Consider the following 20,984-nt stretch of genomic DNA (forward strand, 5'->3'; position numbering starts at 1 on the left):
TCTAAAATACTACGTCTAACCACCCAGGTCTTAAATAATGACATTATTTGTCAAAAAGAATATGACTACCTCAATGTCGAAACCCCTAAATTAGCATGCATATACAGGACTCCAAAAGTCCACAAGAATGCTCTCAATCCACCTTTAAGGCCCATTGCTAGTACGATCGGCTCAGTCACCGAGCCCATGTCTAAATATCTTGATGCGATTCTTCGTCCCTACATTGAATATATACCAGGCTACATTAAAGACACCTGCCAAGTGATTAATTTATTAGAAGGGACGCCTTACAATCATGAGAGACAATGGTTGGTTACTTTGGACGTAGAAAGTCTCTATTCAAATATTCCGTGCGAAGGAGCACTTGAGGCCGTGGCACGGTTTATTGAAACATATCAAGTGGATTGTAACAGTAAATTTATCATTGACTGCTTAACTATCATTCTCAAAGAAAATATCTTTGAGTTCCGAGGCTCTTTATTCAAACAAACAAAAGGTGTTAGCATGGGCGCATCTTGTGCCCCCACAATAGCAAATATTTATGTAGCATTTTTTGAACACCAATTCATATTTAAAGAAGAGGCACCCTTTTTTGAGACTGTCCTGAAATGGTCACGTTACATAGATGATATCATCTTTGTATGGGACGATGATCAGGATACTTTGTCTGAATTTATCCAATGGCTCAATCTATGTGATGACAATCTCCAATTCACTTCCCCCTGTAGTAATGTTGCAATTGAATTTTTGGACATTATGGTCAAACATGAAAATAATCATCTATATGTTGACTTATATACCAAACCCAAGGCTCGGAATACTATTTTGCACCATACCCGTTATCATCCCTTGAAACAAAAAAATGGCATTCCGTTTGGTCAATTTTTGTGATTACGTCGCAATTGTACCAAATTATCTGACTATGACCATAGAGCCACCGAGATTAAAATCAAATTCAAAAACCGTGGATACCGGAGGAGGAGCTACGCGGGCATCCAAGATGGTCGCGTGAGCAGAGAGCTCCCGAGACCCGCGCCGCCCTTCTTTATCTATCCTGCAATTATCCTGATCACTTCGACTGGCTTTTGAAGTACTACTCTCACTGATGCTGTCGATCCTTTTTTGGTCGAAATCGGGCCTGGGGGACCATTTTTCTATCGTCTTCAACTTTCTGGCCTAACCACGGACGCAACCGGGGTCTCGGCTGCCTGTTATGGCCGAGCTGTAATGCAACAACAACGGCTGCCTGGCATCTGGCCCACCGGTGGTGTGCCACTTTCACTTTCGGTTTCCGGCCTCATCGTCTCTGTCTCCTCCTACTCTGTCCTCGCCTGCCACTCTCACAGTGAACGCTTTCCATCCTTGGGCTGGCAAGGAGGCCTGTGGTATCCACTCTTCAAACTACACTTCAGAGTTTCTGGACTTATCATCGTCCCGCTGCACCTGGGTGTCCTCGGCCGCCGCTGAATGCAACATGGCGACAAAACCTGAGGCGGAAAAACGCAGGAAGACTGTAACTCGGGGGGGGGGGGTCGATCCAGTCTAATATGATCGAGCGCTACACCCAGCCGAGAGGCTCCCCCGGTGTCACCAGTGTGGGCTCTGAGGGCCCTCAACCGGACATGTCGTCTTCCTCTGAAGTGTCACTCCAAGACCTACTGGCTGCCATCTCTGGACTTAAGGCCGATATGAGTCAGCAATATGAAGCCATCGTGTCCAAGATAGACACGGTGGCTGTGGATGTTACTCTTATTCGAGCCGATCTGGCCAAAACGAACGAGAGGGTGAAGGCACTAGACCTGAAGGCGTCGAGTCTGGTGACGGACATGGCGGAGGCGCAATCCGAGATTGGGAATCTGCGTTCCTCGCACGACCTACTGCTCAAACGCATGGAGGACTACGACAATAGGGCCAGGCGGAACAACATACACCTGGTTGGAGTGCCGGTAAGTGATGGTGCTGCCTCGATCGATTTACTGGTCGAGGAACTTATCGTTGCTAAACTCGCTCCGGTTGGACTCAGCAAGTTCTTTGCCGTAGAGCGTGACCTTCGTTTCCCAGGAGGACAAGTGAAGCCAGGAGGCCCGCCGAGGCCTATCATCGCAAGGCTATTTCACTATCGAGACAGAGACGCTATCCTGCAGGCCGCCCGTAAACACGGCCCGTTGAAATACGACAATAACTCTATCTCCATCTATCCTGACTACACTCCCCAAGTGCAACGACAGCGATCTGGGTTTCTCGGAGTGAAGCGTCGTCTAAGGGACCGGGGACTGAAATACGCCATGTTGTTTCCAGCTCGATTGCGGATTGAGTTCAGAGATCGTGCCTATTTTTTTGATCAGCCGGACCGTGCTGCTGACTGGTTGGACTCGTTGCCGACAGATGACTCTGAGAGCGGAGGCCCTGGTGGTGCGGAAGGTGGTGCAACGGCCCAGGAGTGATGTGGGCCCCCGGAGGTCCGACTTGAGACTACGAACTCTACAGAGTAAATTAACTGTGTGCTCTATGTTTATGCCCGTGGCGGTGCGGGTGCGGGTGATTTCTCCCTTCCTCCTCGGGGGGTTCTTTGTGTAGATCAGATGGGGCGACAGGCACACTGCAGTTTGGGGTGGCTTTTTAGTCAGCAGGGGTGCAGGGTGGGGGGTGTTGTAACGGGTTCTTGGTTGGGGGATGGTTCTTGGGGACTTGGTTGTGTTTCGTTTTGTTTGTTATGTTCTTTCTTTCATGGTATTTCACTGATTGCAAATATTCCGAACATGGGGTTGTGGGGGGGGGGTTGGGGCAGATTGCCTTTGCTGCGATGGGGGGGGGTGTGAGATGCAGGTTCTTTCTTGGAACATCAACGGGTTGGGTGACAGAATCAAACGTGGCATTGTGTTACAGTTTCTGAGGCGCCATGCCCCTGATGTTGTGTTCCTTTAGGAGACCCACTTAATCGGTAATGCTTGTAAGGCTCTCGACCGTCGGGGCTACCGATTGGTCGCACATGCTGGTTTCACCTCTGGGTCCCGGGGAGTGGGTATCATGGTGAAGTCCTCCCTAGCCCTGGCTATTGACGATGTTACATTGGACGATCGGGGGCGGTATGCTGCTGTCTCCGGGAGGTGGGAGGGTAAACAAATTGTGTTACTGGTTGTATATATTCCCCCGGGGCTGCAAGCTACCACCTACGCCGACCTCGGCAAGACTCTTCTTGGTCTCCCTGATGGACTGTTAATCATGGGCGGGGACTTCAATTCTGTTATGTCTGGCGAATTTGATCGGCTGCCCTCTAGAGTCCTGCCGCCATCCCAGATGTGGCTCAAAGAGATGGCAGATACTTTTGGTCTGGTGGATGTTTGGCGTTCACTGCACCCGTTGCTCCTGCAGTATACCTTCCACTCTGGTGCGCATGGCAGCCTCTCTCGTATAGATTATTTCTTTATGCTGGCTTCCACTCTGTCCACTGTCCGGGAGGTTCGACATCTTCCCCGGGGTATCTCGGACCATTCCCCCTTGATGGTTAGGATTTCGGTGGGTGGTCTGCTCGGCAACAGGATCCCCCCTGTCCCTCCCTGGCACTTCCGAAACCCCCGGCTCCGCTCAGATATGGTGAAGGCAATTGACTGTTACTTTGATGAGAATGTGGGCTTGGTCACCTCCCCTACTGTTCTGTGGGAGGCCTTTAAAACGGTTATCAGGGGTTCCGCATTATCTCTCATTGCTGCTGAGCGTAGGGTTAAGAGGGAGGCTGTTCTGGCCCTTGAGACTGAGATCACTGCGCTTGAAAGTGAGCTGGGTGGGGACGACACGCCTGCACTGTTGCACACTCTGGAATTAAAACAGGCTGACTACAAGGCTTGTGTCACTGATGCTGCTAAGTTAATGCGCGCAAATCAACTGGGCCGGCTGTATGATGTGGGTGACAAAGCTAGCAAACTCCTGGCATGGCTGGATAAGGCTGAACGAGCGAGTCGTGTTGTGCCTGTTATTGTTCGCGAATCTGGTGAGAATGTCTCCGACCCTGGCGAGATTGTTGATTGTTTCGTGGACCACTTCCGGAAGGTTTATACTCCGGTTAGTGATCGTGATGAGGCTGATTCCAGGCTGTTATTGCGTGATATAGCTCTTCCTACTGTATCGGAAGAAGATGGCCTTGTTTTGGAGGCCCCTTTTACCGTAGATGAGATTGCCCTTGCCATCCGATCGTTACGCTCGGGTAAGGCGATGGGCCCGAACGGGTTGCCCATCGAACTTTACAAACTCTGTCCGGACAAGATGGCCGCCCATCTGCGCAACATGTTTCTCGATGCGGTTGAGGCTGGAAGCCTTCCACTTGAGCAGCGCCTAGCTACCATAGTGGTCATTTATAAAGATGGCAAGCCTCGTGACCGTTGCACCTCCTACCGCCCCATTTCTCTGCTAAACGCGGAACCCAAAATCCTGGCCAAGGTTCTGGCCAATCGGTTGTTGAAGGTGATTTGCGACTTGATCCATCCGGATCAATCCGGTTTCATTCCGCACAGGAACACGGCCCTTAACCTGCGTAGGCTTCATGGTGTTCTCGCGAGGGCTGCAACTCTCACGGAGCCGGCAGTGGTGGCCTCCCTGGACGCCACTATGGCTTTCGACACCATCGAATGGCCCTATCTCTGGGCGGCCCTCGCTAAGTTTGGCTTTGGTCCTAACTTTATTGCACGGGTCAGGCTCCTTTACAAACGACCACTGGCTCAGGTTGTGGTAAATGGCAGATGCTCTGACCCCTTCCCATTAGGCCGTGGCACTCGTCAGGGCTGTCCGCTTTCCCCGCTTCTATTTGCGCTGGCGCTTGAACCCCTTGCGGCGTGGCTTCGGTGGGAACCCTCGATTAAGGGGATCTGGTGGTCGCCAGATCTCGAGGATCGCGTCTCATTGTACGCCGATGATATCCTTCTCTATCTCACTTCCCCTCAAAAGTCTCTTAACGTCCTCTTCGACGTTCTTACGTCCTTTGGTAAGAACTCTGGATTAGTCATCAATTGGACCAAGTCCTGTGTTTACCTGCCACCTCTGCCTCGCAGGTTCATCATTTTGGTGGCGACGGACGGCTTCAAATATTTGGGGATCTATGTCTCTACGGTCTCTTCGGTCCGCTATGAGCGGAACCTGTATGCTCCGCTCCGCCGACTCAAGCAGGATGTAAGAAGGTGGCGTGAATTGCCCCTATCCCCATTGGGCCGAGCGGCACTCTTCAAAATGATGTCGCTCCCCCGATTTCTTTACGCCCTGCAGAATTTTTTCGACCCTGTCCCTGCTCGCTACTTTTGTGAGGTCGAGAGTCTACAGCGACAACTAATTTGGGATGGTCGTGCCCGTATTGCACTGTCCAAGCTCACCCTCTCATGGTACGATGGTGGTATTGCATTGCTGGATATTAGACGCTATTACTGGGCCTCACATCTGAGCGCTATCAACCATGCGACGTACTCTTCGGAACCTGCCCCCGCCTTTGCTTTAGATAAACTGTTATTGCCCGGTGGCAACTTTAATAGGGCTCTGTACTCAAAGTCACCCGTCCGTCTCCTTACAGGTCCAACGAAGTGTGCGGTGCGGGCCTTGAGGGATGCTACTGTGGCCACGGGCTGGGGTGGTAAGCTGACTCGTATGACGCCACTGTATGACTCGGATCGGTTGGGCAACCTATGGAAGACGAAAGGGTTTGATAAGTGGGACATGATTGGGATTAGTAAGGTGGAGGATCTATGGGCACGGGGCGCTGTGAAATCCTTCGCTGTTTTGAAACTGGAATACCGGCTCGATGACAGGGAGCATTTCCGATATATGCAGGTTCGACATGCCTTGTCCTCCGTCTTTCCCCCTGGTACCGATATTCCGCAGTCCTCCCCTTTGGAGGATCGTGTCTTGGACGGCCATGTCCCCGATAGCACGATTTCCTTAATATATAAAAAGCTCGTCAACAACAGGGCTGACCAACTTGAGAAACTTCGTGCTTCTTGGACGGCTGACGGGCTCGAACTCGACGACGAGGACTGGCAGTCCGCTGTATCCTCTCCTAAGGAGGTGGCTATCCCGGCTCGGCTTCGTTTTGTCCAGCTGAAGATCCTCCACCATGTGTATGTGACCGGAATGCGTCTGGTACGAATGGGTTTGGTTTCGGATGGACGATGCAGGCGTGGGTGCGGTATGGATGGTACCTTCCTTCATGTTTTGTGGGACTGCCCGATGATCGCGGCCTTTTGGTCTAGAGTGCATGATGTTATGGGTCGTGTCACCGGGATCCCCCTCCTTCCCGAAGCACGACGTTGTCTGCTTAATGTGTGGGAGCCTTCGGATTGCAATGCTGCCCAGACGCTTTGGGTCACTCTGGGCAACATGGTCGCGAAGAGAGATATAGCTCAGCTCTGGGGCTCCCCTAGACCACCATTGCTCAGTGTCTGGAAGGAGAACATGGACTGGTGCATGTTCCGAGAAAAAACTGTATATGAGGCACGGGGGCGTCCCAAGAAATGGTCCAGGGTCTGGGCTCAGTGGAATTCGTACCGCGGAGATATTTGCTCCCCTCCACTTGATTATGAGGCTCCTCTCCCCTCTTCTCCATGATTGACGTTCCATTTCCAGTTTTCCGTATTGCCTTTGTTTTTCCCCTTCATGCTCGCCCCCCCTCGCCAGATGTGTTCCTGTATTTATTTGTTTTATCCCCCCTTTTCCCCCTCCTACGACCCTTGCCAGTATGATACCATGTGTTTGTGTGTTGTTGTTCTTCTCGACAAAATCATAAAATTAAACCTTTTTTATCCTATTTGATATGGTGCTATGTTCCACATGACAATGTATGCTCAAGAGATTGCTTTAACAGCGTACTGTCTCCTAATTTATTTTTTATCCATCCGTTTGTGTCATAGCGGCCGGCCCCGCGGGGTTGTAGGCAGACGCTGTGTACTGTGCTTTTATAAATAAAGGTTTAAAAAAAAAAAAACGCGGATACCCACATCGAGTCATTTGTGAAGCGTATAAGCGGGCACGATTCTTTGATCGCCAACATCTCTTGTCTGGGAATTCTACCATCAGAGACAACAATTTAGTCTTTGTCACAAGGCATTCTGTTCTAAATGAACAAATCTGACAAATAATATGTTCACACTGGTATTTATTGAACACTAACAAGTCTCAAAAGACACTCTACAAAAACCTATGTTTGCCTACCGCAAGAATAAGAATATCAAGGACTTAATAGTGAGATCACATATGCCCCCTCCTAAACAACCTACACAACGGAGCATAGTTGATCTACTCCCTGTTCATGGAAACTTCAAATGTGGTACGTGTAAGTCCTGCCCTCTGTCCATGGAAAGCAAATCAATATGACATAATGGTATAACTGTGGAAAGTAGAGGCATTACTAACTGTAAATCTAAAAACTTAGTGTATCTATTGCTATGCCCTTGCCAGAAAGCATTTGTCAGAGAGATCTCTCGGTCTATGAATATCCGTTTAACAGAACATAGATCTGCCATTCGCACACAGAAGTTGACAGCACCAATGGTATCCCAATATTTAGAACATCATCATTCTCCAGACGATATACGCTGGTTTATATTGGAAAAGATTACCCCCACAGCAGTGCTCTGCTGTGATAAAATAAGAAAAAAACGTGAGGTATATTATATCTTTATGCTAAATACTGTGTCCCATGGATTAAACTCAGCAATACCATGGGATCAAGCCATTATTTGAAATCCCTATTGCCAAGAATGATCACTGTTTGTTCTAAAATACGCTGCTCCTGTACTGTTGAATTTCTGCAATGTATATCTGTCTATGGAAAGCTATTTTGTTCATACAATGTTCGCGTATTGCTGAATGACTGCAAAAGTATTTCGGGTTCTTGCGATGCATTTTGTTTTTTGTTTTCTGTAAGATATGATCTTCGTACTATTCATATATTGTTGGACAATTGTAAAGTAATTCTGTTTTTTGTGAGACATGCTGTTCATGTATTGTTGAATAACTGCTATGCACATTGTATGGTGTACACAGGAATATTACAGGCTGTTAAGCATATAGATTAAGACTTTTGCTGGGCTACTATTATGCTAGTTAAATGCCCTTAGATTCTGGAAGGTAACATGTTGTCATATGACAACACTATTTCAAATGTACCTGTGGAGTCGCATTATAGCCCACATCCGGTTGTTACACACAATCATTTTTTATTTTCCTTTTATTTATTACTATATCTTTTATTCTTTCTTTCTTTGCATTAAACTTACCATTTCTAGATATATTCGGTGCCCACATACTCTTGCACACATAATAGGGTCCTTTATTGACTTATTCATGATGCTATCAAAATAGTCGCGCATTGAGTATATTCATAGGCATTAACTTTACTAGCTATTCGTCCCTTTACCTGGCGTCAATATTGTGAGGGCCACTCGTTGTGAATTAGCAGCTGTTTGGACTGCACCGGCTCGTTCTGTAAATTCACCTGTTTAGTAAGTAACATACTTTACTAGCACCATGTTTTTCCTCGCATTGTCCTTTTCCTTGGTTTCAATGCAAAGTCTGTTCCGGTATAACATACGCGGCTCATAAGATGGTCCTGTTTCTGTTTCGGCCGTCTTACTTACTTTGGCTGTAGTCCGTTGTCGCTTTCTGAAATCGGCAATTTCACGGTTATATATAAAGATGGCGACTACCACAGCGCCTTTGTTTGTATCCAGGCTATTGACAGACGCCGGTTGATTTACGGTGTCAATTTTGCCGAGAGCCATATCCCGCCACCGCTTATCCATTTTGGGTTAAGATATTTTTTATTTAAACAAGTCTTTGAAGGACGATGCTGGCCCTATTTAAATTGTCATGGCGTAACTGTAGTTTGTGTGCTTAACTTCTGCAGTCACCTTTGCATTCCCCGAGAGTATCTGACATTGATTCAAGGTTCATTATTCGAAGTGTGAAAACAATAAGGAGGACCCCACTCTACTGCGTAGAGGACGGTGGGGAAAATGTCATTAAAGAAAGAACAAACGTCCAGGTTCGTGGGACAGGATGCTGTCTCTTGGTGTGGAACCAGTGGGTGTCACTTTTGTAAACGGGGGTGTTTTTTACTCTGGGGAAGGCAAACTATGTACACACTTATTTCAACATATTCAATAAATATTGAGAAAAGTTCTACTGTGTAGAAAGATTTCTGTTTGAAATAATTTTAGGAAAGTTGCACGTGCGTGGGTTTAGAAAAACAGGTCTAGGACAGTGACAATGTCATGGGCTATTCATTCAAATATATGTAATCAAACTAGTACATTTACTTCTTAAGTGCACACATATATGGGAAGCTCTTAGATTAAAAGCATATCAACACAAACGTTTGGTCACAGTATTTAAACTTTATTACATATTACACAATGTAAAAACATATTAAAAACATTTTTCCATAAATATGATCTTCACAATGTTAAAAAGTCAAAGAATCAAAAGGTCGACGCGGCGTTTCGGCTTTTTTCTAGTATGCCTTCATCAGGACTGATTCTAAACAATTAAAATCATAAAACACAAAGTTACCAAACGAGTAAAATACATGAAAGACATTTTTTGCGTGAGCACTCATATATCCTACCCCCTTGATTTAGGATAATCAGTTTTTCTTACTCTACATACATATTGTCAGTGCATTCCCTTAAGCATTTCTTTATATTATGTTTTTCCAAACAGTGCAGTTGACAGATTTTTTATGTATCCTATTATCTTTTTTTGCCTTCCCCTTGGACCCAAATGTCCTGTTATTAAGGACCCCCAGTGATTCCATTACCAAAAAAGAAGTACCTCCCAAAAATCAGGTGCGTACCTTGTTTATCCAAATGGATATAGTTATCCATGTGGTTTGAACTGATGGTTCTACCAGGAGCCCTTTTTGGAGATATGGACCTCGGTGCTTTCCTTCAGAATTATTCGCAAAGTTGCTCTATTTCATAAGTAAACACATACATATGCTTAATAAATATTATGTTAAATCTTTTTATGACACAAGCTTTAGTTATTTATATTGAGAACCCTCTTTCATACCGAAGTTGTGGGTGAGTTAAATTTCCCCTCCTTCAACTTTTGCTTGTATTCCCAGTGGTCAAAAGTTACATTCCCACTTTTAGTCTGCCTGAGGGTATAAAGATAAAGATGTATATCCCTGTTTTTTACCACCAAACTTGTATTTGTATACTCATTTGTCTCTAGGTGGACACATACCTCAATAGGGCTATATCTCTGCCGTGTATTTAACTGCCAGGAGGAGCCACCGTTCTGTGATTTAGGTGCCGAGCTCCCTGTGGGGTGAGTATTTCTATTAATAAAACAATTTTTCTTTGTATTTTAATTTTTCATTTTTCACAAAATGTGGTACATTTCCTTTTTATGGCTACTCACCGTGGGAACTGTATGGATGATTATGGACCTCAAACCTCTTTAAATTAGGTAAAGGTAAGTTTCGCTGACATCTTCTTCTTTCAATCGCTGATATCTGTGGGGATTATATTATCAGCATTATAATTTTATTTTCTAAAAGGTTCTGTTCTTCAAGTTCTAAAGTATTAAGCCTTTAAGCTACTTCCACTTTTACTCTAATTACTATCTTTTATCTGCTATATTAAATTTGGACCTTTGACGTTATGTCCTAGCGCTCAGCCTATTTACAAGATTCTTATTACAAGACCATTTAGTCTTCAGAGCACTGACCGCGCCTCTTACCAGTGATATAGCAGTCGGCCTCCCTGCTCCTTCCTTCCTGGCAGTTCCTTCGTCTGATCTCCGCACGGCGTTCAGTTGGAAATGAACCGACCGTGTATTGCGGTAGCTTAAATAGTGGTTTCAAGATAATTTGACTTTTTAACATTGTGAAGATCATATTTATGGAAAAATGTTTTTAATATGTTTTTACATTGTGTAATATGTAATAAAGTTTAAATACTGTGACCAAACGTTTGTGTTGATATGCTTTTAATCTAAGAGCTTCCCATATATGTGTGCACTTAAGAAGTAAATGTACTATTTTGATTACATATATTTGAATGAATAGCCCATGACATTGTCACTGTCCTAGACCTGTTTTTCTAAACCCACGCACGTGCAACTTTCCTAAAATTATTTCAAACAGAAATCTTTCTACACAGTAGAACTTTTCTCAATATTTATTGAATATGTTGAAATAAGTGTGTACATAGTTTGCCTTCCCCAGGGTAAAAAACACCCCCGTTTACAAAAGTGACACCCACTGGTTCCACACCAAGAGACAGCATCCTGTCCCACGAACCTGGACGTTTGTTCTTTCTTTAATGTCATTATTCGAAGTGCCACATGAAGGGAGCGCATTCATGGAGTAATTTCTTGTGTTTGCCTGCAGTAATCCGCTGTTGACTGTTATGTACCTAGTCAATCCCTGCATGTAAAGATCCTGCATCGGCACGCTACCGGATCAGCCTACAGCATTTTGCCGCACCTACAGATACGGCACTATAGACCTATGAAGGTAATGCTTGCAATAGAAATTACTCCACCCTATCTTATATGCGCACGGTTGGTAGAACACGGGCCATGTGTATATACTCATTGGTGATAGAAGATTATCGGCAGTAAGTTGAACGTTATTTCTGTCATTTGTTTTTCATCTAGACTTACGCATCATGCGTCATCACCATATTTCTGGCTCTTGGTCAGCCGCAAGTCGTCCAAACTAAGTATCCTCCACTTATACACTTCCCCTTTTCCCTGGTCTGTTTTGGCAGCTCTCCCTCTTTTTCTTCTGTGACACGTGATGACTAGCGCCAAGATGCTCCATGGAGTGTAAGCTGCGCTCTATAAAAGCCAATTCATATCATATCATATCATTATTATTTTAATCTTAATTAATTGTTGTTTCCTTTATATCACTTTATTCTGCTATATTGAGCTTTGATAGCCAGTGTTTTCTTTCTATAGATTGGCGGACCTCGCTCATCCTAATCTCATACCAGAAGAATCAGTACTATCTGATACCCCTTTTGCTTTTGCATAAGAATTGTGATCAAGAAGACGTTTGAGCAATATACTCTTTCTTTTTAAGGTACATACTTCTCGACACTATTAACCAGCACTCCAGTATTCTTGAACATCTTTAACTGTATTCTATATCATATCTAAGCTTTGCTCTTATAATACACTAGGTATCATTGCCTAATGCATCTACTGTTGGGCCAATCTTAATACATCATTATCATCAATAGTTAAGTATTCATCTTAATATCACGTCTTATGTCTATAACACGGTGTGGTCTCTGGGGTATCAATTTTCTTTCACTAAACTTTTCTTTTAAATTGGTGGCTATCTATATTCATGCACCCATCTACACTTCCTTTCACTATTTATTTATTTAATTGGATTTAACTGTCCAGTTGTGAATAATATTTCTCAAGTTAATGGAACTCCCCGATTGACTTTTATTAAGTAGTGCTGCTGTACTCCATTTGCAAACTAGCTGCAGGGGTGCTACTATCATAACCTGTTTTTCTTTTTCTTTTTCTTCTATTATTATCTTTGACAAGGAAAGTGAATGTCTGACGACTGGCTGTATTTATTATTTTCTTCTATAGCCCGGTTTAAGATTGTAAGTATTTCATCAGTTATATAATTTTGGGCTGTTTACTTCAAACTACTATGCGATGCTAGCAGGTTGCCACCCAATTTAGGATGTCCCTTTGGACATTCTACTGTATTTCTGTCTTGACTATGTGATATTCATGTATACACACACTTGTTTATGACCGTGCATAGTCATGTTCCGATAGTATAATTGAATAGCTAAACAAATAATGATTGTTGATACAGATCCTTGAAGTGAAGTTAGTCTACTGATTCTACACATTGTGCTGTATTTTTCCTGTGACCAAACTTGTATATACAAAAGATATGTGGCTATGTAGATGTTTAATTATGAAAATACATATTTGCTCTGTAGGAATGTTTACAAATAAGACCAAATATGTCATGATGTATTATAACTGTTTTTGTATTAGAGTGTTGTCCCACAATGCCCACTGTTTATAATTTCTACTTTTGTATTTTTGACTTACACCTATATGTCTTTTAAAATTATAGTGCAATAGACGGTCACCTGAGGAAGGCTGCCTAGCCTCCATCACCTGTCATGTCTAAAGCTATATATCTGTTTGTTATATGTTTTCTAATGAATCTTTGTAAATGAATTGAAAATTATTTAAAACTAAGGAAAGAAAAGAGAAAAGGTGATAAAAAAGATATATATATATGTTTTGAACAATAAAATGAAAGAATTGATCTATCAATTGGGTAGTTAGTCTTTGTCATGTGGGCGTTTGATTACATATTTAATTATTGTCTTCCTTACATAATATTTCTTCCATTGAGTTTTTTCACTTGGCTGTAGACCTTTTTCAAAGTAATGTTCTCTCCCTATGTATAGCAAGTGTATAATTATTATATAGGGGTCCCCTACTTCTCAAACTTTTCATGGCGGTGGGACATTGTGATCTCGACAGCGGTGCCTGAGCAGGCACCACCTCCATTCAGGAACACGATTCCGACAGCCACCCCGGCAGGATCAGCAGATCCTGTCAGAGTGGGAAGTCCATCCCCTAAGATTGAAGGGTCGACTGCCTGTATCGTAATGAAGTTCGGCCCAATGGGATGTCTGTTAGTGGGACCGCCACCTACCGCCTGTCAGTGGCGGTCCCGCCGGCATCCTGATGATGCCCTTAGTCTTTTCTATCAAAACAGACCAACATGTTTAGAAAAGGTTAAAATGTACCTGCAATTTTCTTAAAGTTCTAACTGATGATAACCTTGATATAAATCAAGCTGAGAGAAAACCTTTGCACCATTTAATTGCATTATCATGTCAGCAATATGTGCAGCTGGATGTTGTTCCCATTCAATTGCTATGTTTCCCTGACATATGTCAATGGATATGCACACAGCTCCTCCACTGTCCTTTTTAGGCACTACCACTATTGGAGAAACCTATGGCGTTGGACCAGTTGAAAACTCAATATTTCATACTTAAGTAGCGCTTCAAGCTCACTTTCAACAGCTTCTTGCAAATGAAAAGCAAGTTGGCTATGTCTCTGAGCAACAGTACGTACGTCCTCATTAACATACAACTTTACTTTCATAGTCTTCAGTTTTCCCAAATATTTAAATAACAAAGAGAAGTGACTTACTATTTCATGGTGAGCATTCATGTTGTAATTCATAAAAATCAGTCCCATATCAGCAGCTGTACTGAAACTGACCAGACTGTGCCTTGAAGCATATGGATGGGTGCTTATACCTTCATTTTCTTGTGTTTCATTGTTGCTACAAATAAACCATAAAGTTTTTAGCGCATCGATGCAGCCCAAGTGTATACTTTGGTTTTCAATGGCATAAGTTGTAGCAATGGAGATAGTTCATTGTATTTCTCCTCATCATTACGTTTATCGACTGTCGATAATGAAAGTATTCAAACAACCATTAACTTTCAGAGTAATCTTCGACAATATTGGAATGACTTTGGTGCTTTGGCAGGTCGATCTTTCTTTGACTGACATGTTTCTTCACTAGCGGCCAAACCAACATGCACATGCTTTTCTGAAGTAAACATTGACATGGCACAATCATTTTCATCACTTTCCCTTGATACTGATGCAGAAGAACTGTTTGATAATTATTTGGATGATGATCTACTTCAGTTAGTGTTGATTTGTCTCAACTGTTGTCAAGACTTGGCCTTGTGGGTGTGCGTCGAACATTGCTTCTGGAACAATCTGGCAGTCATTTTGTTTTCGTGCACCTACTTTTTCCATTGTTTTGCAAACCGTCACGGAATGGTTCTCCCTGCCACAGTCTTTCATATCAGTCACTTCAAGTACATCAATGAAATCATCAAATGTCTCTATCTAAGCAGTCCATCTATTGCCAATATTTTGCTTTCTGATGGTATCCAAAGGTGTGGTGGTTTCAGAAAAGCAGCAGCTTTGTAACCATTTCTGGGAGTGGCTGATAATAAAGGTGGATTTTTCTCCAGCTCAGTCTGCATTTCATCTTGAATTGGTTTAAGTGAGCCATCTCTAAGGCCATGAGATGTTCTGGCCTCTGGATCATCCTTGACAACTTTCAAAAAGACGACCTCAGCCTTTGCCTCCATGAGTAAATAGGGTTTCACTATTCCAAAGACTTTGGAGCCTTTGGTGAAGTTGTGAGGCTGTCAAACACAACCTCTATGCAAGATCAGGATTGCGGCGCCTGATGCTGAGGTCGGACTGGCTCACTTTACCCAGATTCGCGTGAGTAAATAACTGTTTTATTCTTTGATGTCTCTTTGTGTGCAGTTTGTCTTCATCATTTTCATGCTATGTTGGAACTTGTGATTATTAATTGTTGCTCTTTGAAAACCTGGTTTTAACTGCCCTTAGCATCAACACTCCGGATTACGTATGACTGTATATTGAGTAGCAGCGAGGTAACTTGGTGTACGGTCTGACCAGCAGGTTCTTGGTAACCAATATGTAGATTTCTTTGCAATGCTTTCTTTGTTTTCAACTTCTCTACAGCGACTGGAGTTGTGCTTGAACTTCACATGTGTTAGGTGCTGATTTCATACTTCGACTGTAACATACGTGGCACGCATGAGTATTTTGCTTGGACCATGGCAAACTCCCTGGGAGAGCACTGTTAATATTCAGGTTACATATCACCTAACACCCTGCCAGTTGTAGCGTCTTCCCCAGCCTGGGTATCCGCCAATGACTATGCCACACACGGAGCTTTGGTTTACACATCTTTATCCGTCTTCGTGTAATTTTGAACTCAACATTCTAAACCGCCTTTCAGTGCACTCTGCTCTAAAACGTATGTCACAGTTCTATGGAGTCCCTGAGGATCCAAAAGGGTTCCATCATTTCTAACTTGCAAGACAGTACACTGGTCACCTGCAACCATTGACTACATTGGTGCATTAGTGCTTTTCACACTATTTTCACTTAAAAGTTTAAAAACTCATATTTCGATTCTCCTTTATTGTTTTTTTACACTTTGATGTCATTCTTATATTAAAATGTACTCTGTTTTTCTAATTTGGTTTGGGATTTTTATATTTACAGTCTTGACTATAATATTGTCTTGGCTTTGCATAAATACTTTACACATTTCCCTAAGTTAAGCATATCTGCTGTACACCATAGCTACCAGGGGTTGAGCTCAGGATAATTAAATGACTTTTGGGATTCACCATGACAAGTTAGTGTTTTTATTTTTTTGAGGTGGGAGACCACCCATCCTCTATAATAAACTAATTTCTTACAGGTACCAACGGACAATCTTCCAGTTTGTGGGGAAAGAGTTACATTCAGAGGAGAACCCAGTTGGAATATTTCTGCTGTTATTCCACTGGTTGGTACTCTTCAAATTTTACATGAGCTCCATTGTTTGTTAATTGTGAAGAGAACGTTTGTTTTCTCTTTCTGTTAAACAGTAAGCTAAGTCATTGTCCTTTATCCTATAAAACTCTATTGTGTGCAAAGATCATTGATCAAATAATAATTTGTTTTTCATATCAGTAGGATGATCAAATGAAGAAAGAGCCTTTCACAGATATTAAGCTGCCCAGGGTCTACAATATAATTTACTAAGAACAGCCAAAAAGGCATTACCTACATTACCTGACTCCTTCTTAATTCTTTGTCTTTAATTGCTGAAGGATTGATAATATCTTGCTTGAATAAAATTGTAAGAGGTACTTTTTGGAAAGATTCTCCTTGTATCTCTGTTGCTATTGATGACATGTTACCAAATTCAAGCACCTGGACAAAAAACAAAACTCAATTAAGAATCCTCTACTATACACACGCCTATGGAATGAATTCTTTACTCACATCTTACATAGATATCTTAAGTATTCAATTATTATACAAGGAAATGTCTGGGTGTACACGTACATTCACCTTGAATCAATCTTCAGTGTGGGCTGGTTGGGCTGGTTGGTTTCCAGATTCGAATGTGCATCCCCTTCCTGCATCAAGCACAATTTCTTTAAAAAATTACGGTATTCAGAGTTCCTTATTGTTTTATTATAAATAAGATAGTGCACATTGAAATTATGAAAGCTAACAGAATGCAAAGGGGCAATGAAAAAATAGAAATTGTGCCATTGTGCTTGGGAGTACACATTAGAATCTGGAAGCCAACCAGATCACGTTTGATGCAAAGAAAAACAATACATGCTTAAAACTATTTATTATAAGAAATGCTTTCTTCACTGAGGGCACTTCTGCCAAGTGAATAACATCATACTAAAATGACAAGAACAAAAAATATGAAAACAGTATTTACAAATAGAGTGATGACTATTGGTAGAGTAAACTAAGCAAATTGCAGACATAATTGTCATTGGAAAGCGATTTACAGAAATGAGTAGATCACAATACGATTGACACTCTTGATCTTTGCATGTCACACCCATTTTAGAAGGCTCTGCCGAATCATTTCGAAATAACAACAACATTTTGCCATTTTGGAAATGTGTGGTTAGATGTGAATCAAGATTTTTAGAGGTTCCATTTTAATTGTATGATTGGTAATTGGTGACTGTCAGAGAGTTAGTCTAAAGAAAGAGTTGAAATGTTAGTAAAGAAATTCTCTTTTCCTGCAGCTGTCGCAAGATATCAGGGACCACATGTAGGAAATCATTTTGCGGTTGCTTACTCTGTAATTCGCAAAATCACCAGGGTTGTGACCGCAAAATGGTTCTCTGCAAAGTAACACACTCCTTTTTGTGATTATAAAAAGTCTTTCCCAATCATCAAATGTGTTTTGTGACTCATTCTTGCTCATTCCAAATTGCATTTAGGAGTGGTGGTGGAAATAGTATTCCTTCCCATTTTGCAATTCACACTGTCCCTCTTCGACAGTTTCCCCTTTGGGAATTGTGTCAACGGCCTATACGGGTATAGGTGATTGTCCAGGGTACATTGCCTGGTCTCCCATGAGTCTTGACCATCAGGAGCTCTGTCGCACCTAGCAAGTTATGTCTCCAGCAGCACATAGCAACCTCAGCAACACTTAGCAGTGGTAGGCAAATGGTAGGAAGGAGCTCAGTAGCACTAGTAGAATAGGTGTTCAGCAGCCCCTGCAATCTCAGGAGCTCAGGAAAGCATACCAATGGTAGACTGTTTGTACCCCCTAATAAGTTGGGTTTCCAGGAGCACCTAAACTAACTCTAAACCGAAATACACAGGTGTGATCCAATGAGGACTATTACCAACAGATAGCAAAGTGGTGTTTCAAGAAATTTGCAAAACGATGTTCATGACACTGCAAAATGATGATTGGGAGAGCTAAAATAACAGTGAATATGCATGCATGGATAAATGCCAATATTAATGCAAACCAAAAATACAAAGTATGGTGAGATCTAAAATAATAGTGGATATGCATGCACGGATAAATGCCAATGTTAATGCAAACCAAAAATTCAGAATATTAGGAGATCTAAAATAAAAGTGTATATACATGCACGGATAAATGTCAACATTAGTGCAAACCAAAAATATAAAGTTTTGAGAACTTAACATGCGGCTTTTGACCAATGTCCTTCCAGAATTTGATTTCAGCATAGTATGACATTAAGGGCCCGATGTAGGTAAATCTATATTTACCACTTCATAAATACCGAATCATACCGATTCGGTATTTTACAGATTCTGTAAATTTACCGATTCGGTAAATATACCGAATAGGTAAATACTGGCCCCCTACATCTCAAAGTGCCAAATACCGGTCGGAAACGGCCGATTTCGGCCGTTTCCGACCGGAATTTGCCACCTACATCGGGCCCTTGGACTTTAATGATCATTTGCAGACTTTCACAGTGAAAAGGAACAGTAGACACCTTCGGTCAATTCACAAAGGCATTTATGGGTAAGTAAAGTACTTCTCTAATACAGTTTCCACAAACTCTTAAATGTCTTTGTGAATTATCCACAAAACCTCTAACATGGGTATGTGCATGGAATACTCAGATACAGTTAGTTAGGAAAGACTGGTCCCTTTTGCAATTTTACCAAGAAGGGGTTTGACGTTTTGTGACACAAAGGCAAGTAAGAGTATCTAAAAGAGTACTCCAGAAGTACTAATCCGCATTCTCACAAATGTCTTTGAGAATTGCCATCCCTAGGAGCATGCAGTTACTGGCGTGAAACGCGGCAAACAGTTCTGGTGCATCCACGGCCGACATAAGTAGTACTGGTTAGTTAGGTCCTATAGTTAGATTCTGGATAGTCACTAAAACAGGATCAGTTTAACAAAGAAAAAGTCTGGACAAACTCCTATTTTTACTGACACAACCGAAAAACAGAACTACATATTGAAGAATTGACAAGAATTTGTGCTAGGTAGGTGAATTTTGTTATACATGTCTCCCTCCAAAATGAGTAATCCAGGATTTAAGATTACATATTTGAGAATAAGGAGTCTTCCTTTCCTCCAGCTGATGAGCACATCCGAGGGTTTAAACTGTCTCTTCCCTCCCAGCCTGTGGGATGGGTATGTAATGTTTATCCATCAGTGGGCTTTTTTTTTTTTTTACTACGAACACAGAACGATGGAAGCTGTCAAAAGAAAATCGTGCTCATAAAGGAAAGTTCAAAGTGACAAAAATATATTTCTTGCTGAGATTTCCACAATGCCAGCAGCTGAAAAGATTAAGCATTAAAAAGCGCTTGATAACAGTGTGTTCCTTCTTCATATTACAAATTAAATGGAGATAGATGCGACTATTAATACCACAAGGCCTCCTTTTCTTTGTAACATCGCCTACGCTGAGGGAAATAAAGGAGAAAATAATGCATTACCATACCAAACCTTATAGAGGATCGCCTCCTGCTGGGCATATGACAGGTCGGCAGCGTACTGGGACAGTCCACCTTTAACCACATGGACCAGTTCCATGGGGCTCATGTTGTAAAATGATTGAGCGCCAATTCCAGACACCAGCTCCCCCATTTGGCTGACATTATGAAATGATAAAACCTTACAGGGAAAAAAATCACAAGTTTATAGTGTATTCCATGAGGCACATCAAACAGAACCTTTGTTCATCATTGGTTTATAGTGAGTTTAACTTTTATTGTATTTTAGAGTATTTTATATTCATGTTATTTGATACTAAATTTATCAAATACGTGCTGAACATAGAGGAGCGAACTGGCCAGTCCTTAACCCCTTCCATGCTGATGACGGCCTGTAGCTGTCATGGCACACAGTGCTCGTGTGCTGATGAAGGCTCCCGGCCGTCATGACCGCACCCGCGATCGGAATGTGCCGCACAGGCGCAGAATCGCGGCCGCACCCAAGGGGTTAATGTGTGCCCGTGGTGAGCAGTGGCACTGATATTTCATCAACAGACTTTGACACAGAGCTAAAGATTGAGAAAGGGAGAAAGAGCGGGAAATGTTGAGAAGGCAGTGTCAAAGGGAGAAAGAAAGGATAACATGGAACCTGAAAAATAAATAGGAAGTGTAGGAAGGTGAAAGACCAAGGCATGAGGCGGAGTTAAAACAAAGCAGCTTTGGGATTCAGCACAGTTCTGCTGCCAAGCTTCTTAGAAAACATTTGGGACCGTGCACTGATTTTCTTTTTACCAACAAGGTACTGAAAATTGCTGAAACAATACTACGTCTGAGGAAAATGGAAACAAGAAGATGTATAGAATTATTGCTGGGTGACAGAGAGTAACAGAAGTTTGTCACCCACTGTTTCTAAGTGATATCAAAAATACAAGAGCGAAGCTTGACTTGTCTATGATGTCACTCAGAACACTGAGGTGAAAAATATCCCTTATATTCAGCTTACACCTCTCTATATTTTATGTTGTATATGCCCCTGTAGAAACACAGGACTTTTATTTCTGTTCCTTCATACATCGAATCAATCTCCTCAGACCCTCCCATCACTTCTTTCCTCC

The 20,984-nt window shown here is 42.5% G+C and overlaps 1 protein-coding gene across 1 annotated transcript in view; it reads right to left on the minus strand.

Annotated features, from left to right (window-relative positions):
* The window catches only part of OTOA (otoancorin), a 255,133-nt gene that overhangs the window by 165,236 nt on the left and 68,913 nt on the right, over nucleotides 1-20,984 (minus strand). The window contains exons 8-9 of the mRNA XM_086939735.1: nucleotides 19,883-20,050; nucleotides 16,684-16,824 (exon numbers count right to left, since the gene is read on the minus strand). Of these exons, the coding sequence (XP_086795861.1) occupies nucleotides 16,684-16,824; nucleotides 19,883-20,050 (309 nt within the window). The remainder of the gene's footprint in view (nucleotides 1-16,683; nucleotides 16,825-19,882; nucleotides 20,051-20,984) is intronic.

This window comes from Lissotriton vulgaris, chromosome 10, assembly GCF_964263255.1.
Source record: "Lissotriton vulgaris chromosome 10, aLisVul1.2, whole genome shotgun sequence".
Taxonomy (NCBI): domain Eukaryota; kingdom Metazoa; phylum Chordata; class Amphibia; order Caudata; family Salamandridae; genus Lissotriton; species Lissotriton vulgaris.